Below are 19,967 nucleotides of genomic sequence, written 5' to 3' on the forward strand. Positions count from 1 at the left end.
GGTTATTAAATGTATCTTTACTTAAAATATATTTAAGTTTAAAATAATTTTAATATTATCGATATTAACAGGGTGACAGATCATATTGTTAAAGAAACTCAAGGCGAAATGGAACAATTGATTATTCATAAGGAACCACCAGGTATTACGAGAGATTTATTGAATGATGATATCTATCACGATATATGTCCATTACTTGAGGAAGATTAGTACCGATGTAACTTTAGTTTAAGACTATATTGTTTTATTTACCAATATATATATATATATATATATTAAGTTTAAAACCTACTAAATATAATTTTAGTCTTGATTTCTATAATTTATTTAACTTAATTATAAATAGAAGTATAATTAATTTTAATATTGTATTTTAGTATATATTTAATATATTCATGCATACTTCAATATATCAATTTTAGAGCATATATTATTTAAGCTCAATATCACATGAAAATATTGATGTAAAATAAAATACATTTGTATATGCATGTATTCATATAAAATTATTGATTTTATTCAACAAAATATAACATATAATAATATTATTGAAAATAAAATAAGTCTAAATGCATTGATATTATTAAAATAAATATAATTTTTTTAAAATTAATTAATAAATTAAATGTAGCAACATTTTTTTATGTAAGCAACATGTATTGTCAATATTATGTTACTTCGTATTATTGTAATAATTAGAAAATATATAGTTTCTATTTTAGATTTTATATTAAACAAAATTAAATTTAAATTATAATTCGAATTTTTATTCCAAATTTGTCACTATATTTGTACTGAAGGGTGAAGTCAAAAAATTGTTAGGGTCAAAATTAAATTTTAATTTTAATAACTTATATCTTTATAATTTTTAAAAGATTGAATTGAATATTTATCATTTTTAGGAAGAGCCAAAGTGCAATTTTACCATTACTAATTTAAAATTTTAAAATTTCTAAAAGACCTAAATGGATAATTTTTTCACTTTAGAGGGAGTCGGGGCTGCCTCTACCAGCCCCCTTAGATCCACCACTAAATTTACCTTAAATAATTTTTTTAAATATAGTCAATAGCTACACGTGGCAGATTATTATCGTGACAAATGACAGTTTATAAACTATGCCACATAGAAATTTTTTTTTTTTGTCGAAACCAAAGTGTCCACCGCCAGTAACAGTGACTAATCCTCTCGTCACGGGTGCTCCCCAAAGAGGTAAACGATTAGCCATAAAATGTATTCCATTCCCATGAGTGGGGATTTCTTTTCTTTTATGTAACATTATAATGTTATAGTATTTATATGATTGTCTTCACCCACACGGTGAATATACTATAATCAAGTTTTCTTATTACGACTCTAGTTATGCGTAAAAAAAATATAAAAGCTATCAATATCTTTAACGATAAGATTGAGATTTTGAGAATTTTAAGAACTCAAGTTCGAAGTTTCATATCACGCGCGGATTTTCAATTGAATTTTTTTTTGATTAAGTCTCGTATGTGTATGAGAACTACATACTTAATTGAAACTAATTAATAATAAAATATTAAATATGTACAATATTAAAATAAAAATAGATTAAATTGTAAGAAAAATGAAATTAAAATACAAAAGACATTTTTTAAATTTCTCTAAACCAGTTGGTTATCAATTGACTTGTAACACCAACTTAATCAAGAGTTTAAATAATAATATCGATACTCCATTTAAATTTATTCTCATGTGCAGTGTAAGGATATGGGGTTTTAATTATAATTTGTGATTATTTTATAAATATCATTTCAGAAATTTTAAAATATAATATTAAAATAATCTTTCTCGATTTCCAATTTTAACGTATATATATATATTATATCACCATCGGGAAAGCAATTTAGACTCAATTGAGCACTATAATGCACTGCAACTGCTAGCGTTGAATTTTAAGTGAAATTTTCGAAGCATTACTTCTTCGTAAAACGTAGGTTTCAACTTCTTTCAAGCCTTTCGTCAAACATGGCATCTACATTTTAGTTTCCACTTTCTTTCTGAAGATAAATGATGATTTGGGTTGGGTTTTTTTGGACGTAAATGCAGGTAAAGCAGTGTAACGGCGGCAGTGATGGAAGTGGCGGTGATCGGAGGTGGGATAAAAGGGTTGGTTTCGGCCTACGTACTGGTCAAAGCCGGCGTGGACGTGGTGGTTTACGAGAAAGAAGAGCAATTAGGCGGCCATGCGAAGACTGTTAACTTCGACGCCGTTGATTTAGACCTTGGCTTCTTGTTTCTCAATCCTGTAAGGCTTTTTTCTTTGTTTTTAATTATTATTATTTTGAATTTTTTTAAAAAAATAAGCTTATTATTAAACCAAGTATATATATATATTTAATTATTTAAAATAAATCATATTATTGCAATAGTATTTTTATGTTTTAATATCTCTATTATTATTAAAGTACTGATCGAGTTTAGTATCACGTGTTAATCGGACATTCTATTTTTATATCTTTAACTGTGACATCACTCTTAATTAAGTAATTAATTGGTTTAATCGATGCTTTTTAGTAACTGGATCACTCAAGCCATCGGTTTTTTATCCGATTGATTGGTCCAGTTTGATTAAATATTATAAAATAAAAAAATTCTAATCCAACGGTTCAACAATCAATTTAATCAAATTTTCAATCTGATTCAATTAATTCATATTGATTCATAGATTAACCGATTCAACTTTTTTTATTTATAAAAATTGTAATTATATTGCATGCATATGTTATTAATTCATGTATTTATATAAAAGTTATGAATTTAATCCGTTTACTTTTTAAATTTTTAAATTTCAGTACTTACTAAATGATGATTGTTAAATTTATTATCTTATGTTATTTGAAAATCTAATGCAGTAAACATTATGTTATCATATATGTAATGTTATGTTTGCTTATTATTTTCACATATTACTCACTAAAAACTCAATTAATGGATTAACGACTGTCATTTGTGTCGTCAAGATTGAAATTTTAAAATTCGGAATGTGTAAGGACTTAGGGTCAGTTTAGCATTACTTATAAGAAGCACTTTGGGGACAAAAAATACTTTTGAGATAAAAGCATTGATAAATAAGATGTTTTTGAGCTTTTCAAAAGTGTTTTTGGGACAATAAATGCTTTGCAAAAGCAGAAGCAAACAATTTTAGTTTTTGTTCAAAAGTACTTTTTGGCCCGAAAACACTTTTGAGAAACAATGTTAAACTAAGTCTTAGAATGATCTGATTAGAAAATATGAACTAAATCTACAATTGTACATATAGTACAAGACTAGTAATTAAATTTAACCAAATGGATTTAACAACTAGTGTTTAGATCAGAACTAAAATTTTAAAATTTAAAAATATAATGACGAAAAGTAATCAAAGTAAAGTATAAAAATTAAATCTGCAACTTTCGTAAACTGTAGGGACTAATAGCAGAATTTAACCTACTTATAATGGGTTACACGATGTGGGGTTAGAATCTTTGTACTAAAACTGCAATTTTATGTTAAGATTCAATAACTCCGTTTTTGGAAAATTATGGAAATTTTTTATTTAAAATAATTATTGAATATTATTTTAAATTATAAATATGTTTTAAATATGTGGTTTTATATGCATACGTATATAATAAAATTATTAATATATATAAAAAGTAAAAGTACCTAAGAGATCCTTGTATTATGGGAACTGTTTCAAATTAGTCTTCCTATATTATTAAATAGTTTGATTTAGTCCTTATACTATTAAAAAGAATCAAATAAGGTCAAATTAAAATACAGTTAACATTTAGTGTTTCACAGAGTTAAATTTTTTAAAATTTTATGATTCTATAAATGAAATTTTTGTTTAGATCTTTACTGCAATTAATAAAAATAATTTTCGAGATAATTTTTATATAAAAGAATGTTAATTCTATTATAATTTAAACTCGTGTAATTTTTTAATAATATAAAATTAAATTCATTCATTTAATAATTTAATAATAGAAGGAACAACTTGATAACGACCTCCTAATACTTTATCCTAGTAATTAACCTGTTGATGTCATGTCTATTAGGTGTCCTTTCTGAAAACACCTTTGAGTTGAAATGTGGACCAACCTTATTAATTAATTTTACTATTAAATTAATTTTTATTAATTAATTTTAGAGATAGAATTAAGTTAATTTTTATTAAATAAATAGATTTAATTATTTTACTATTAAATAAGTCTAAATTTTAACAAAATTAATATATTTATTATTTAAAAGATATTATGATTTAATCCTTAAAAATCATTTAAATAAGTATAAAACTTGAAAAATATTCACTCTATTAAATAGTAGATGATACTTTTTAATTTATAAATATTTACTCTAAATTTAGTTGATTCTTTTGATAGAATAATAATTCATTTAATAATTAAGGACTAATTTGATAATTTCGTAATCTTCTAAGTGCTTTTAAGTATAATTATATATCAACAACCTATACATAAATACCTAGATATACATAAGTAAATAATAATATTCTCATCTTAGAACATTAAAATAAACCTTATTATTTCCTAGGATGCTTGTAATTAAATAATTGACCTACAATTTTATTCTATCATATTTATGGCATATAATAATTTTATTAATAATAATTATAATATAAAATAATATTTTGTATTTATTTGTATTATTTATTAAATTAATTAATATTAAGTTTATAATCATAATATATATAACTATTATGTCATATAATATTTTACGAGTAATTTTATAGTTTTAATAATGGAATGTAATTAAAGTCAAAGTTCGGACATGTTTGATAACACTTGTTAAGATGATGGAAACAAATGCATGGATTTTATTATTATGAATTCAAACACATTTTTCTTTTTCTTTTTTATGTTTTTGATGAAGCTATTGTATATATGTTTATGGTATACGAAACAATGCATGAAATTTATTAATTGTATGAAAAAAAATATGACAGGCAAGATATGCAACACTGTTGGATATAATCGACAGCCTTGGTGTTGATGTAGAAACACCCGATGTTTCATTCTCTATAAGCCATGACAAAGGCAACAATGGCTATGAATGGTGCAGTCAATATGGATTTTCCAATTACTTTGCACAAAAGAAGAAACTGTTGAACCCTTTCAATTGGCAAAACCTTAGAGAGATCATCAGATTCAGCAACGATGTCGAAAGGTTAGCTATTGCCTCTTCCAAGCTATCTTACATTATTACATGTTTTTATCAAGTGAAACATTTTGGACTTTGTGTGTTGCAGTTACCTTGGATCACTTGAGAACAACCCAGACATTGATCGTACTGAGACCTTGGGACAGTTTATAAAATCAAAGGGCTACTCTGAAAATTTTCAAAACACTTACCTGGTGAGCATTTTATCTCATTATAGAGTTTTTTTTATATATATATTAATTATGGGAATTAATCAATGGGAAATATTGAAATTTGAGTAGGCTCCTACATGTGGTTCAATGTGGTCAAGCTCCAAGGAAGATGTTATGAGCTTTTCAGCATTTTCCATCCTTTCATTTTGCCGTACTCATCATTTGTACCAGGTGTTTGACTATTTTCCTAAATGGATACTACTTAGTCTTTATATATGGCTATCATATTGTAGGCTTAATTGCATTAGACTCTTCCTATATAAAACTCAATGTGTCGGTTTCGTTTGTTGATCTTTTTGTTTTCCTTTTCCATCTTCAGCAATTTGGGCAGCCACAGTGGTTGACTATCAAAGGGCACTCACATTTTGTTAAAAGGGTGAGCATTTTTCTAGTTTCCTAAACTCTCCACTTAGGTTCTATTGATGTAAGCTAATTAAAAGTATACTCCAATTCAATGAAATCAGGTTAGGGAAGTGCTGGAGACTAAAGGTTGTCAATTTAAACTCGGTTGTGAAGTACAATCTGTTTTGCCTGCTGATAATGGTGAGTGCTTGCCTCGAAAACCATCCATCATTCAATATTTACCAGGAAAAATATGACGTTTTTCATATCAGATTTTACAGACCTCTGAGGATAGTTCTGTATAAATGGATTGACAGGTACCACCATGGTCTGTGGAGATGGTTTCCAAGAAACTTACAATGGATGCATAATGGCTGTTGATGCTCCCACTGCCCTAAAATTATTAGGAAACCAAGCAACATTTGAAGAAACAAGAGTACTGGGTGCTTTCCAATATGCTACCAGGTACTAAAATTTGTACTCCCTCGTTGATCTGTGTGCCTTCGAACGTCTCAAAATTAATATGTATGTATAATCTAATCTATTTTGCACGTTCTTCAGTTTATTTAAAGTGAGCTACTAAAATTCATGAAATCTAATCAATTGTTTCTGTTGGCAGTGATATTTTCCTTCACCGGGACAGTACTTTAATGCCACAAAACAAATCAGCTTGGAGTGCATTGAATTTTCTCAATAGTAGCAAAAATAATGCATTCTTAACATACTGGCTCAATGCACTACAGGTATGTCAAAAAATTAAGTTTGCTAATATTGCCTAACATCTAGGGAAGCATAGAAGATTCTTGTCAGATACCATTTATTTCATCAGAATTACTAAAATACTTGGTTGTTTATCCAGTTATAACTTGAATAATGCTGACTGGTTCTTATTCTTTTTACAGAATATTGGTAAAACAAGTGAGCCATTTTTTGTGACTGTCAATCCAGACCATACCCCAAAGAATACCTTGCTTAAGTGGTCGACTGGCCATGCAATTCCCTCTGTTGCTGCATCAAAAGCTTCACTTGAGCTTGGTCAGATTCAGGGGAAGAGAGGAATCTGGTTCTGTGGTGAGATTTTTCCTCATGAAATTTGTTAACATTTTGGACCAATATTTTGGGGAGAAGTAAATTATCAAGGGATGAAACTAGCTCTTTTAGTTCTCTTCTACTAGCTATAGATTAGTGAAGTATTATTGCTACTGTCATGGTGCTGTGCTTTTATATTTCTTGTGTTCTAAAACTTTCATTAGCTGTCATTATAAGATAATAAAGCATCATGTCAACTGCCTATCGTCTGAGTATCTGTTTTACAATTATTTCAGGCTATGACTTCAATCAGGATGAACTAAAGGTACCTACCTAGTAATTTCTGCTTATTTTAAACTCTTAACAATGATTCAATTTTAATTCTGCAAGATAAATTCCTTTAGTTTAATGAAAGTACAAGAATCCACAGCATTTTTCTAAGGTGCTCTTTTTTTCTCAGGCTGGTATGGATGCTGCACATGGTATCTTGGGAAAGCATTCTTCTGTTCTGCATAGTCCAAAGAATATGTCACCCTCTTTCATGGAAACAACGGCACGCCTCTTTGTTACTAAATTCTTTCAACAATATATATCCATGGGCTGCGTAATGTGAGTTCTTAAATATAATCACTCAATGTTAGTTCACTGCATGTTTTTCTACTTGAATTTGACACAATTGACCATGTGGCTATCATCAGTTTCTTAGAGGAAGGAGGCAGAATTTTCACTTTCAAAGGAAACATGGAAAAGTGTCCTCTTAAAACAGTTCTGAAAGTACATAATCCTCAGTTTTACTGGAGGGTACACACCACACATTACTTAATCTTAATTCAGTTGGATTAGTTGTTAATATTAAACTCTATTGTCACCTTTGCTTATGAGCATTATATGTGCTTTCCCTCCAGATCATGAAAGAAGCTGATATAGGCCTTGCAGATGCATATATCCATGGAGATTTTTCTTTTCTTGATGAAACTGAAGGCCTTCTTAATCTTTTCCGGGTAAGAAAATGTTATCGAGATCTGTTCCTATACATACAATACAAATTAGGTTTGTTATGATTTATCATAATCTTCATTGATAACTTTGCAGATTCTTGTTGCCAATAAAGAGAACTCAGCTGCCTCAGGGTCGAATAAAAGAAGGTTCATTATAAGCTTGAAGAAGAATCTAGATTGCAATACTGGTAGAATCCATAAATAAAATCGGTTTATTAAGCATGGACATTTATTTGGTTGCAGGACTTGGTGGTCACCTGCTCTGTTAACAGCTAGTATATCATCTGCAAAGTATTTTGTGAAGCATCTCTTGAGACAAAATACTATTACACAAGCTCGTAGGAACATTTCTCGTCATTATGATCTGGTAAGTGATCATGACTCCAATTTCAACATATTAGAACGACATATTGAGTATTTAACCTCCAACATGTTATTTTTATTACACAGTTGCAAACTCTATCCGGATAACTCTTTGTTAAAGAATTATTTGTCTTTGTAATTCGGTGTTGCCTAGTGCTACCAACAAAGAAGACTATTTGCAATAGGATTTATCGAATCAAAGCTAACTAATTCCCTGCTAATTGTGTTTGCAGAGTAATGAACTTTTCACTCTATACTTGGGCAAAATGATGCAATACTCTTCTGGAGTCTTTAGGGTCAGTATCCCAACTTCTATGATTTTTTTTCTTTAAAGTGTATGAACAAAGGACTTGTTTTCCATGTCATGTTGGGATTTTATCCTTTTCGAGATTTGTGACACTAATATGAAGTTGCTTTACAGACGGGAGAAGAACATTTGGACGTTGCACAGCGTAGAAAAATCAGTTCTCTAATTGAGAAAGTGAGAATCCGTGATGGTCTAATCCGCATTCTTCATTTTTCTTTGCTACGATCATTTATTTGATTGTGTTGTTTTCTGTACATACAGGCAAGGATAGAGAAATGGCACGAAGTTCTCGACATTGGGTGCGGTTGGGGAAGCTTAGCTATTGAAACTGTGAAAAGAACAGGATGCAAATATACTGGCATCACTCTATCAGAACAGCAACTGAAATATGCTCAAGAAAAAGTGAAGGAAGCTGGACTCCAGGTATTTCATGTCTGAAATTGGCTTCTGTCTGCAAACTTCTTGTTCTTTTGGACTTAGTGAAAAAACAATTTGCACCTTCTTTTCCCATAGTTAACAAGTTTTTATCATCAGGATAACATCAAAATACTTCTCTGTGACTATCGCCAGTTACCTAAGGAACACCAATTTGACAGAATCATATCTGTGTAAGTTATAAATTCCGTCAGTTAACTATAATTAATAGTGACATGTCATATAGCTTTTAATATTTTGCAATTATATCCTTTAGAGAGATGGTAGAACATGTTGGTGAAGAATATATTGAGGAGTTTTACAGATGCTGTGACCAATTACTGAAAGAAGATGGGCTTTTTGTTCTTCAGGTAATGTTAAAATTGTGAAAATAGTACTTGTGCCTTTGTATTAGCTTTTATAATAACTTCAAAACTCCAATTATCTGTTCTTCAGTGCTTTTTTTTCCCATTAATGTCCAAGAGTGATATTCTTTTTTTGTATTTTTTTTCAGTTCATATCTATCCCAGAAGAGCTTTCCAAAGAAATCCAGCAAACAGCAGGTTTTCTAAAGGAATATATATTCCCTGGTGGAACCCTGCTTTCTTTGGATAGGAATTTATCAGCCATGGCTGCTGCAACAAGATTCAGGTAACATTCATTGTTGTTTAGACAAATCAGTGATGCTTTGTCCTTTGTTCTACAATACAAATTGACCAAGTATTATTATGAGTGCAGTGTGGAGCATGTGGAAAATATAGGAATGAGTTATTACCACACACTGAGATGGTGGAGAAAACTTTTCCTGGAAAACACAAGGTACCTACATATTGTGCCGATTTTGATTCGCATGAAAATCGTGTTTGGGGTTCAATGAAAACTAACATATTTTGTTTTCCTCCTCAGCAAAGTTCTAGCTCTGGGGTTCGACGAGAAGTTCATGAGGACATGGGAATACTATTTCGATTACTGCGCTGCCGGTTTTAAGACAGGAACTCTTATAGATTACCAGGTAAAACTCCATACATGTCAGTTAATGCTATGTGAACCTAAGATGCTAAAGCTAAGATATTAATCCCTTTGTGTATGTGATTGCAGGTTGTATTTTCAAGGGCCGGAAATTTCGGTACACTCGGAGATCCATACAAAGGTTTCCCTTCTGCATATTCCTTCATGGATGATTGAACAAAGTGTGGTTGAACATTGATCCAAAGAAGCAAACAAAATTATCACCACATGCCAGTGTTAAGAACAACCTATCTCCCTAGTCCCTACTTTTGTTTATTATGGCTATGTTTGCAATGCAAGAATAAGCAAACATTATAATGTTAATAAAGTTTGCACTTTTGTAGACTGGATGGATGTTATCAATGAAGTACCTAGTTTATAAGTATTATTGCCTTGGTCACAACTTTTTCAGGTATAATTCATACCATACATGCATGCATGCAATACATGTATATATTACCTATATGAACATAACTCGTTGATACTAAGTACCAACAAGGAGCAAAAGATGATGGTGATGTGATCCGGTTCCTTCGTGTAGGATGAAGAGCTGAATGGTAAGGCTGAAGGAGGTCGAGACGAGGAAGAAGGAAGAGAATCCCCTTCTCTCAAGTGCCCAGACTTATATAATAGGTCATCCTTTGTCTCATCAATGCTTGTTTGGCATCTAATCACTAACCTTTGATCGATCCGCACACCTATACGGTCCACCATGTGGCACTGCAAGACAAAGAGATTCTCCAAGTCATTCTCTTCCTTCTTCCTCGTCTCGACGTCCTTCAGCCTCACCATTTGGCTCTCCACCCTACATCAGTGAACCGGACCACATCACCACCATCTTCTCCACTTTGTTGGGGGTAAAAGTACCATGGAGGCCATTGTATTATGAGTCAGATTACATTTTGCCCCCTCTATTGAAAAAAAGAGTAGAAATGGATGAAAATTTTAATTGAAAGAATCAGGATTAATTTGCTCAATTTTGAGTAAAGGGGCAAAATACAATCTAAGTCTACGGTACTTTTAGCCTTTGTTCGGGTACTTAGAATCAACATAGCTTAATAAAGAAAATTTGACTACAACAATAACAATAAGATCAAATCAACCAGAGAAGCAATCTAATTCCATAGTTAAGTAACGATTAACAAGAAAAATGTATGGTTATATAATCAAAATGGATAACTCTTCAAAGAGGAAATATATGTACTAAGACTAGTTGAGGGTTCAAAAAACATACACAAAATTACACATTTCACTCCATCTCAAGTTCATGAACAGGGCGCATCAATAAATTATCTGTAGATTCAAGCTGAGCCAACAATGGACCACTTGTGTCTTCACACCTCAAATTCTTAAAGCTTGACAAAATCCCAAACCCAACAAAACTGATAATCATAATCAAAATCCCATGAACAGCAAACAAAAGATTCACCAAAGCCACACCTCTCATACTATCATCTTCAAGCTCACAATGGACATCAGCATTAGGACTACGAGGCAAAACTTCCATTTTCTTACACCCTTTGAAAACAAAAGCATCAGTGTATAAACATAAACCAGTTTGTAATAACCAAGTCCCTTTAAAAACCAATCCAAAACACAACAAAAACTCAGCAAAAAAAGCAGTTCTTTTAACAGACAAAACCAAACAACAACCGGCACAAAGGAGGGTTAATTGAGCAAGTAAGTTATAAACGATGGTACCAAGACCTGTTATACCAACACCGATGAAATAATACTCAACGAGAAAAGCTATACAAGCGTAAACAAAGATGAAACTTTCATTAAAAAGGAGATGATCAAGGGAATCATAAAGAACAAGGAAAATAATGAGTATCCAAAACAGAGAAAGGCTTGAAAATTGCTGGAAGAAGGAGAAACGATACGTGGAATGGCCTGAAAGTGATGAAAAAATGAAGATTTCGGCAAAAGAAGCAAGTGGAAGAGCAACGGCGAGGATGTAAAGATCTAAGTTTTTCCATTTGGGATTGGAGAAATACCATGGTTTTGATTTGAATAAAGATGGGTTTTTTAAGAAATGGGATGATGAACAAAGGAAACGTCGGATGCCAATTGGGGTAAAGAAGAGACTTGCTAACAAATGGGTTTCTAAAGAAGCCATCGTTCGATTTTGGAGTTGGGAATTGTTTTTTCTGCTTATTTTTTGATGAATCGATGATGGTGGTGGGTTGCAATGGGAATGTTGTTCTTCGTGGTCGGATCAGTAGAGCTGACTTTTTCAATTTCATTTTTTATTTTTTGGGTATAATTGTGATTCTAGTCCCTAATTAGATACCTGTAATTATAAATATGGATATGTCTTTGTACTTTTTAAAAATTTGGAGTTAAGTCCCTATATTTTATTTCTAGAAATTTAATCCATCTACTTTTTCAGATTTTAACATTCAGGTCCAACTATTAACCCTCTTAATTTTTGATTAAATTTAAGTTAAATACAATGCCATTTTTTAATTACATGGCTATTAAATAAGTTTTTATTTAAAATATCACACCAAGAAATTTAATTAAAATAAATGTATAAGGACTAAATTCCAAATTTTAAAAGTTCAAAGACTTATATTAACCTTATAAATAATACATGTGTGAATATAATTAGATTGGAAGGGTTAATATACTATTTCATACTTAAATTGACTTCAATGTTCACTTTGGTACTTGATTTCTTTTCCATTCGATACTTGATTTTATTTTTTCCTAATTTAGTACATGAGTTTGGTTTTAACATTCAATTTGGTACCTAAGTTTTTTTTCTTTGTCTCAATTAAATACTTATTTTTTTTAGAGCTTCCGTGCGAAATATCCATTGAGCCACGTAATGTTATTTGTTTTAGGTACCAAATTGAACATAAAGTCAAACTCATATACCAAATAATACATTAACTCAAAATGAATTCAATACAAAGCACAATCAAACTAAAATCTAGAATATATTAGGCTCCAATGGTGGATTTAAACCCAAAGTAGCTTTAAGCCAACCATGCTCGTTGAACTTATAATTTTTTTAGTACTATACAATTAGAAGGTTAGTACTCACGCGGGTAGAAACATATCCGCACTACACATTATATCCAAAAAGAACTATCCGAAGAAAGACCTACCATTTAGTCCTCGAAAACTCTAACCCGGGTGAATTCTATAAGTTAACAACTCGTTGACCGTATAATTATCATACATTACTCTCTTCTCAAATCAAGATTATTTGAGCAAGACTGAATAGATCAATCAAATTAGTTGAATCGAGAACTGATTGGGATATTAATTTAGAGAAAGATATTAAATCGATTAACTAAAAATTCGATTGAACAAGACAATTAAATCAAAAATTTAATATTTTTATTTTTCATAAAATTTTTAATAATTTATTTAATAGAATCAAACCTCAAAATTCAAGCCACACCAGAATATGTGGCTCCTAATGCTTTAACAAAAAAAGAATGGAAAACACCAAAGGTTCTGGAAATTTCACCAAAAAGATGTTCATATCCCCTCTTTCACATACAGAAAAACCCTGCTTCAAAAATCAAGCTTCATCTAATTCACAAACTACTTTGAATCGCCGCCACATTCACTGGTTGTTTCAATGGTCGTTTCGATTTCGGCAACCGGGTTTAAATCAGGTTTAGGAACTCCCTTCTACGGAAGTTGGGGTTCTTCTTCTTCTTCAGATTCTGACTCGTTGGTTAACTCAGTTCCGAGCCAGGTTCGAGTTGGAAAACCTGTTAGATCAAAGCCTGTGATGAAGAATGTTAATGAAGGGAAAGGATTGTTTGCTCCGCTTGTGGTTCTTACTCGTCAAATCATTGGCAAGAAAAGGTTTAATCAGCTCAGAGGAAAAGCCATTGCCTTGCACTCTCAGGTTCGGTTTTTAATCATTTATGCTATGTTTATCGGGTTAAATAAGTGATTATACATCAGAATTTCAAGTTTATTTATTAAAGAAATTATAAATATATAAACTATTAAATTGATAAAATTAAATTTTTATTATCATAAAAATATATAATTTAATTTCAATTTCCTTAAAAAAATTTTGCCTTCGCCTTCGATAAGTTCAAACTGTGTTCATTGAAGCTCTAATTTAATAGCAAAGTTGATCCCTTGAAAGGTAAAAATATTAGGGATTAAGAGTCAGATTATATTTTGTCACTTCTATTAAAAGATAGATAAATTAATTTTTATATCTTAGATTAAAGTGCGAATTGGTACTCTTGCTAATAATTTTGTTTATTTCTACTGTTAAAAATTAATCTCTATACATCAGTATGAGGTACATATGAAGTATTTGGTTATTTCGTCATCCACGTCAGTTTTTAACAATAGATATTGATGAATTTTTTAATAGATAGGCCTGGACTGAGGGTTATTTGGAGGTGCAGCTGCCTAGGGCCGAAGGTTGAAACATGTCTAAATTATTGTTTTTCAGTTATTAAGGGGTCTAAAAAAACTTTTTTTTTAACTTTTAAAGGCCAAGAAGATTTTTTTATCAACTTTTAAGGGACTTAAAAAAAATTTTACCAACTTTTAAGGAATCTAAAATTCCATTTTATTGTTTTGCCTAAGGCTCCAAAAATGTCACGAACAGGCTTGTTAATAAAAATGATCAGTTTACTCTTTAATTTAACATATAGGTACTAATTTGCCTATTTTTTAAGTAAATGTGACAAAATATAATTCGACTTTTAGTACAATAATTTTCATAATACTTTTACCAACCCTAATAACTTTGAATTTTTATTTTGAGTTTCACCATATATGAACTTTATTCAAATTTAAATTTAGATATATTTTGATTAGCCATTCATCTATTTGTGTATTATAATAATTAAATATGATGTGTTAATTAATTCTGATTGTAGCTGGTAATGGTTATATGAAATATTTGCTGAAATTTGAAATTCAGGTAATTACTGAATTTTGCAAATCAATTGGGGCTGATGCTAAGCAAAGGCAAGGGTTGATTAGTTTAGCCAAGAAGAATGGGGAAAGGCTTGGATTCCTTGCATGATAATAATAACTTATGAATCAAGTTCCGTGCTATTGTCGGATATAGGTAAACGTTAGAGATGGATGTGTTGGATTTTTTAAACTTCTTTTATATATTTAAAATATGCTATTTTTATAGATATAATACGAAGAATTTAACACTACGTTCGGTTCGTTCTAATAGAATAGAGATGCAATGAAATAGAGTTGTAATATAATAGAGCTGTAATCAATCTCAATCCCAGTGTGGCTGATCATCCTCTCGGACTAGCTACTGATCATCGCCTTGGTAAGTTATTTCCTCACCAACTAGCTAATCAGACGCGAGCCCCTCCTCAGGCGGATTCCTCCTTTTGCTCCTCACCTCACGGGTATTAGCACCGTTTCAATTTGTTGTTCCCCTCCCAAGGCGAGTTCTTATCGTTACTCACCCGTCATACTGGAAACACCACTTCCCGTCCGGCTTGCATGTGTTAAGCATGCCGCCAGTGTTCATCCTGAGCCAGGATCGAATTGTAATAATATTCTTGTGTTTGGTTGAATGAAATGATATTGTAATAGCATCTTTAAAAAAATCAAAATGACTAGAGTACCTTAGCAAAATTTCTTTAGGGAGATGATATTGTTATTGTTATTAAATTTTTGATATTAAAAATAATTTAATAAATAAATAATAAATAATAAAATCATATTTTAATATTATTAAATCTAAATTAATAAAAATAATATATAATTTAATAGTATTTTAATATAATTATTTTAATATTAAATTATATTAAAATATTTCAAATATTTTATTTTATATTTTCTAAATACAAGTTTTAAAGGACTAATCAATTTTTTTGTTATTCAATGTTACATGAAATAGTTATTTTTGCTTATATCAAAGAATAACTATTACATGAAGACAAGTAATAAGAACTTAATTGTCATTCTATTAAATTAATATTACGTTTAACCAAACAAAGGAATGGTTTACCATTCAATGAATAAAAGAAGGATAAATATCTTACGCTCTAAGTCATGTAGTGCACCTTGTAAAACCTTCACTTTAACTATTCTATTTGATTTTCATGCCATATATACGCGTGAAATTAAAATATATAATTATAATTGTTAATGTAGGAGGATGTGTATTTAAGTATGTTGAAACGTATTATTCTTCTATGTATATTGTGTTAACAAAAATAAATATGATCGAATCTATAATCGAGTTATTAAAAAATGTATATAATTGTAATTTTATTTCTTAAACATGGCAAGGGATAAATATATATAATTTTAAAATAGCATATTTCAATTAACTATTTATTTTTTTAAATTTAAAATTTTAAAATAATTTTGGAAATCAATGTAAATCAAGATTTTATTTTAACAAAGGTTGATTAAACACTACAAGTGTTGGTTGACTTATTTTATATATTTTTTTACATGGACAAAGGGGAATGGGGCAAGCAATGGACTCCTTAAAAATATGGTAGATTTATTATTTATGAAATTATATATTTGTATAATAGTAAATTTATATTTTAGTGTTCTTAAAGTAATTTTCTGACTTCGTTTCTACTCATAGATTACATCGTGAGTTTAAGTCATGGAAATTACTTGTAGTGTGCGTGTGATAATAATTTACTGTAGCATCGTCTCCAACTTAAAATTTCAAACATCCGAAAATCTCAACTTCAGTTTAAATTTAACTCAACTTCATTTGGTTAAACTCTAACAAAAAGAAGTTGAAATATGTTATAATTTTTTGTATTTTTTGAAAATTTAGAATATAGTTCCTATATTTTTTTATTTTTAGGAATTTAATCCATCTACTTTTTAGATTTCAAAATTCAGGTACAGCAGTTAACGCTATTAAATTTTTTATTAAATTTGTTGGTGTGAAATTTTAAAATATGAAAAAAAAACCTCATTTGGTAGCCATGTAGTTAAAAATGGCATTGTAATTAACATGGATTTAACATAAAAAAAAAGAAACATTAACAATTAAACATGAATTTTGAAATATGAAAAGTTAAGGGACTAGTTCATTGGAATAAATGTAACACCCCTAACCCATATCCGTCGCCGGAACAGGGTTTAGGAGCATTACAAGGGTTTACCGATCAGACTCAAATATTTCATATTACTTCACATTCATATAAGAAATTAGTCATAAATTTATCATATAATCCCTTATATGAGCCATTGAGGCCCAAAACATACATTAGAAACAAGTTGGGACTAAATCGAAAACTCAGAGAATTTTTCACAAAATTTCAAAATATTTCAAGGTGCAGGGGACACACGCCTGTGTGGTCAGGCCGTGTGGCTCACATGGCCAAGTGACACACCCGTGTTTTAGGCCTTGTGGTATTTGAAGTAGGGCACACGGCCATATCCCCCAGCCCATGTAACTCTCTGACTTGCAATACATTTAAGTGTAGGGGTCACACGGCCAAGCCACATGCCCGTGTACTAGGTCGTGTGATCAATTTTGAGCATTCAGTTTTATAATTTTAAGATGCAGAGGACACACGTTCAGAACTCACGCCCATGTGCTAGTCCGTGTGTCACACACGGCTGAGACAAACGCCCGTGTCTCTGCTCGTGTGGACAAAATAAGGTCATTTCCAAGCCTTATTCTTCACCCAATTTCACCTTCCACCTATATAAACATTTAAACACATTCAAGAGCCAATTCAAGACATTTAAACTTAGCCAAATTCAAGTCTTATGCTTGACATATTAATACCTATAATCAAATGTCCAACTTACCAAGATAGCCTAATACTTATAAACATGTTTTACCAAATACACTATCATAAACTAATATCCAATATACTTATATGATTTTCCTCATTCAACCCTTTAAACATACTCATCAAGCATATTAAGACTATTTACATATCAAAACATATCATTTAATAGCCATTCCAATGGCTAATTTCAACCAACATTAAATTGCTATCAATGGTAACATTTAACCTATACATGTTATTGTTACCAAAATTAGTTTACTATTTATATATATACTGAAAAGTCCGAGGGTAGTGTGATGTAGTTCCGACTAGCTTCCAACCTTTATGAGCTTCCGAGTACTATAAAACAGAGGAAATAAGACAAAGTAAGCACTTAATGCTTAGTAAGTTCGTATAACGGGAAATTAACTTACCATTCATTTACTTATATAATAAACATGCATAATACATCCAAAGCAATTTGGCAATTAGCCTAACACATATAACCTCAACAAACATGTTAGTCATGTATTTCACGTGAATAACAAAAACAAGGATGAGCTCATCAGGTATCGAGTTTCCAATAACAAAAATAAGGATGAGCTCATCAAGTATCGAGTTTCCAAATATTTCATGCATATACAGATAATAGTTTCATTTTGATTTCACATGTTATCATGTCAAAATTTCACCCATTAATTCATTTGAATTCTCGATGGATACTTGGGTAGTACACCTGAAGTGTACAATACGATAAATCCGTCAATTCATATACGAGAGTGCTTTTATGAGCACTTAAACAGAAAGCTCTCTCTCAAGCACTATAATGGGAAGCTCATTGAGCCTTGTAACGGGAAGTTTATCCGAGCAATATAACACGAAGCTTATCCGGGCAATATAATGGGAAGCTCATTGAGCCTTGTAACGGGAAGCTTATCCGAGCAATATAACACGAAGCTTATCCGGGCAATATAATGGAAAGCTCACAAAGAGTCTATAACGGGTAGCTCCAAAGAGCAATTAACGGGTAGCTCCAAAGAGCAATTAACGGGAAGCACCGGATAACCATATAACGTGAAGTTCAAGCGAGCACTAACGAGAAGCTCACAAAGAGCATTTAATCGAGAAGCTCACGAAGAGCCATATAACGAGACGCTTATAAGAGCTGCGGTGTGCCCACAACACATGTAGGGTCACAACCGATCGGGATGCTTCAAAGAGCATTTAACGGGAAGCTCGCAAGAACACTATAATGGGAAGCTTGAGAGGGCTTGTAATGGGACACTCTTTTGAGCTACGGTACGTCCACAACATATGCAGGAACACTACCATTTTGGGAAATAGAACCCTGTATCCATCGAATCTCATTATCCAAACAAGACTTATTTATTTATCAGAGATTTTCAGTTACAAGATCAATTACATACACATATATGACATTTACACAATTTACATATTCAACACTCAATATAAGCTTATAAATATACACAATTAAGTTACACGAACTTACCTCAACAATTGTTCGTGACTTGTAAACTACTAATCCGATACTTTTTCATTTCCATTATCTAACTCCGTTTTTGATCTATCTGGATCTATACGAGTAAATTTAACATCAATTTAATACAATTTACATTCAATTCAATCCGAGTCACATCTTAGGCAAAATTCAGTTTTCCCCTGTACTTTTAATTAATGACGATTTTGTCCCTAGGCTCTGAAAATGAAATTCATACAATTTAATCCTTGTCCCAAGCCTAGATATTTTCATATATATATATCAATAGCAGCCCGTAAATTCCATGAAATTTTAGAATTTTTTTCATGAATTCAACAACTTTTCAATTTAATCCCTAAATCATGATTTCATCCAAAATCCTTTAATAACATACCTTTAAATATCCATCAACATCTCAATTTCGTCATCTAATAACTAAAATAATATAAAATTATCAATGGTATCTTCCAAAACTTTCAAAAAAAATAAAAACTAATGAAATGGTTAGTTGGACCTAATTGTAAAAGTCCCAAAACATAAAAATTTCAAGGAAAGAGCAAGAATTAAACTTACATTAAGCAAATATTGAAAAACAGCTTAAACCCTCTTCAATGGCTGTTTTAGAACTGAAAAATGATGATTAAAATGTCTAGAATTTCAATTTCCATTTTATTTCACTTAAATTTGGTAAAATTTACAATTTTGCCCTTATTTCACATCAATTTCTTGATTTTTCTATGCTTATGCTGCCTCAGTCATCCCATGTGGGTCCAATTTCCCTTTTAGTCCTCCTTTATTTACTATTTAGGCTATTTAATCACTATTTTTTAATTAGCAAGTTTTACAGATTTTTCAATTTAGTCCTTTTTAATTAATTAACT

The 19,967-nt window shown here is 30.7% G+C and overlaps 3 protein-coding genes across 6 annotated transcripts; 2 read left to right on the forward strand and 1 right to left on the reverse strand.

The window, feature by feature from the left end:
* Positions 1-1,801: 1,801 nt before the first annotated feature.
* On the forward strand, positions 1,802-10,246 carry LOC105774895 (uncharacterized). Its single transcript, XM_012597467.2, has 25 exons — positions 1,802-1,958; positions 2,075-2,273; positions 4,974-5,194; positions 5,277-5,382; positions 5,470-5,571; positions 5,720-5,776; positions 5,865-5,943; positions 6,060-6,207; positions 6,362-6,485; positions 6,645-6,813; positions 7,068-7,096; positions 7,232-7,380; positions 7,470-7,572; positions 7,677-7,772; positions 7,864-7,916; positions 8,013-8,136; positions 8,366-8,428; positions 8,554-8,613; positions 8,701-8,862; positions 8,974-9,047; positions 9,131-9,224; positions 9,368-9,504; positions 9,592-9,672; positions 9,760-9,865; positions 9,952-10,246. The coding sequence occupies exons 2-25, from the start codon at positions 2,100-2,102 to the stop codon at positions 10,036-10,038; spliced, it is 2,598 nt and encodes an 865-aa protein (XP_012452921.1). The 5' UTR covers positions 1,802-1,958; positions 2,075-2,099; the 3' UTR covers positions 10,039-10,246.
* An 864-nt stretch (positions 10,247-11,110) lies between these two features.
* LOC105774906 (uncharacterized) lies at positions 11,111-11,980 on the reverse strand. Its single transcript, XM_012597478.2, has one exon. The coding sequence runs from the start codon at positions 11,978-11,980 to the stop codon at positions 11,111-11,113; it is 870 nt and encodes a 289-aa protein (XP_012452932.1).
* A 1,288-nt stretch (positions 11,981-13,268) lies between these two features.
* Positions 13,269-15,228, forward strand: LOC105774917 (protein PROTON GRADIENT REGULATION 5, chloroplastic). Of its 4 annotated transcripts, none has more exons than XM_012597498.2 (3): positions 13,269-13,735; positions 14,780-14,929; positions 15,047-15,228. In XM_012597498.2, the coding sequence occupies exons 1-2, from the start codon at positions 13,460-13,462 to the stop codon at positions 14,882-14,884; spliced, it is 381 nt and encodes a 126-aa protein (XP_012452952.1). In that variant the 5' UTR covers positions 13,269-13,459; the 3' UTR covers positions 14,885-14,929; positions 15,047-15,228. The 4 variants fall into 4 exon arrangements, with proteins under 4 accessions (XP_012452952.1, XP_012452947.1, XP_052485337.1 ...); XM_012597493.2 differs by having other exon boundaries at positions 15,052-15,228; XM_052629377.1 differs by having other exon boundaries at positions 15,108-15,228.
* The last annotated feature ends 4,739 nt before the right edge of the window (positions 15,229-19,967 follow it).

Source organism: Gossypium raimondii, chromosome 1 (genome assembly GCF_025698545.1).
Source record: "Gossypium raimondii isolate GPD5lz chromosome 1, ASM2569854v1, whole genome shotgun sequence".
In the NCBI taxonomy this organism is placed as follows: domain Eukaryota; kingdom Viridiplantae; phylum Streptophyta; class Magnoliopsida; order Malvales; family Malvaceae; genus Gossypium; species Gossypium raimondii.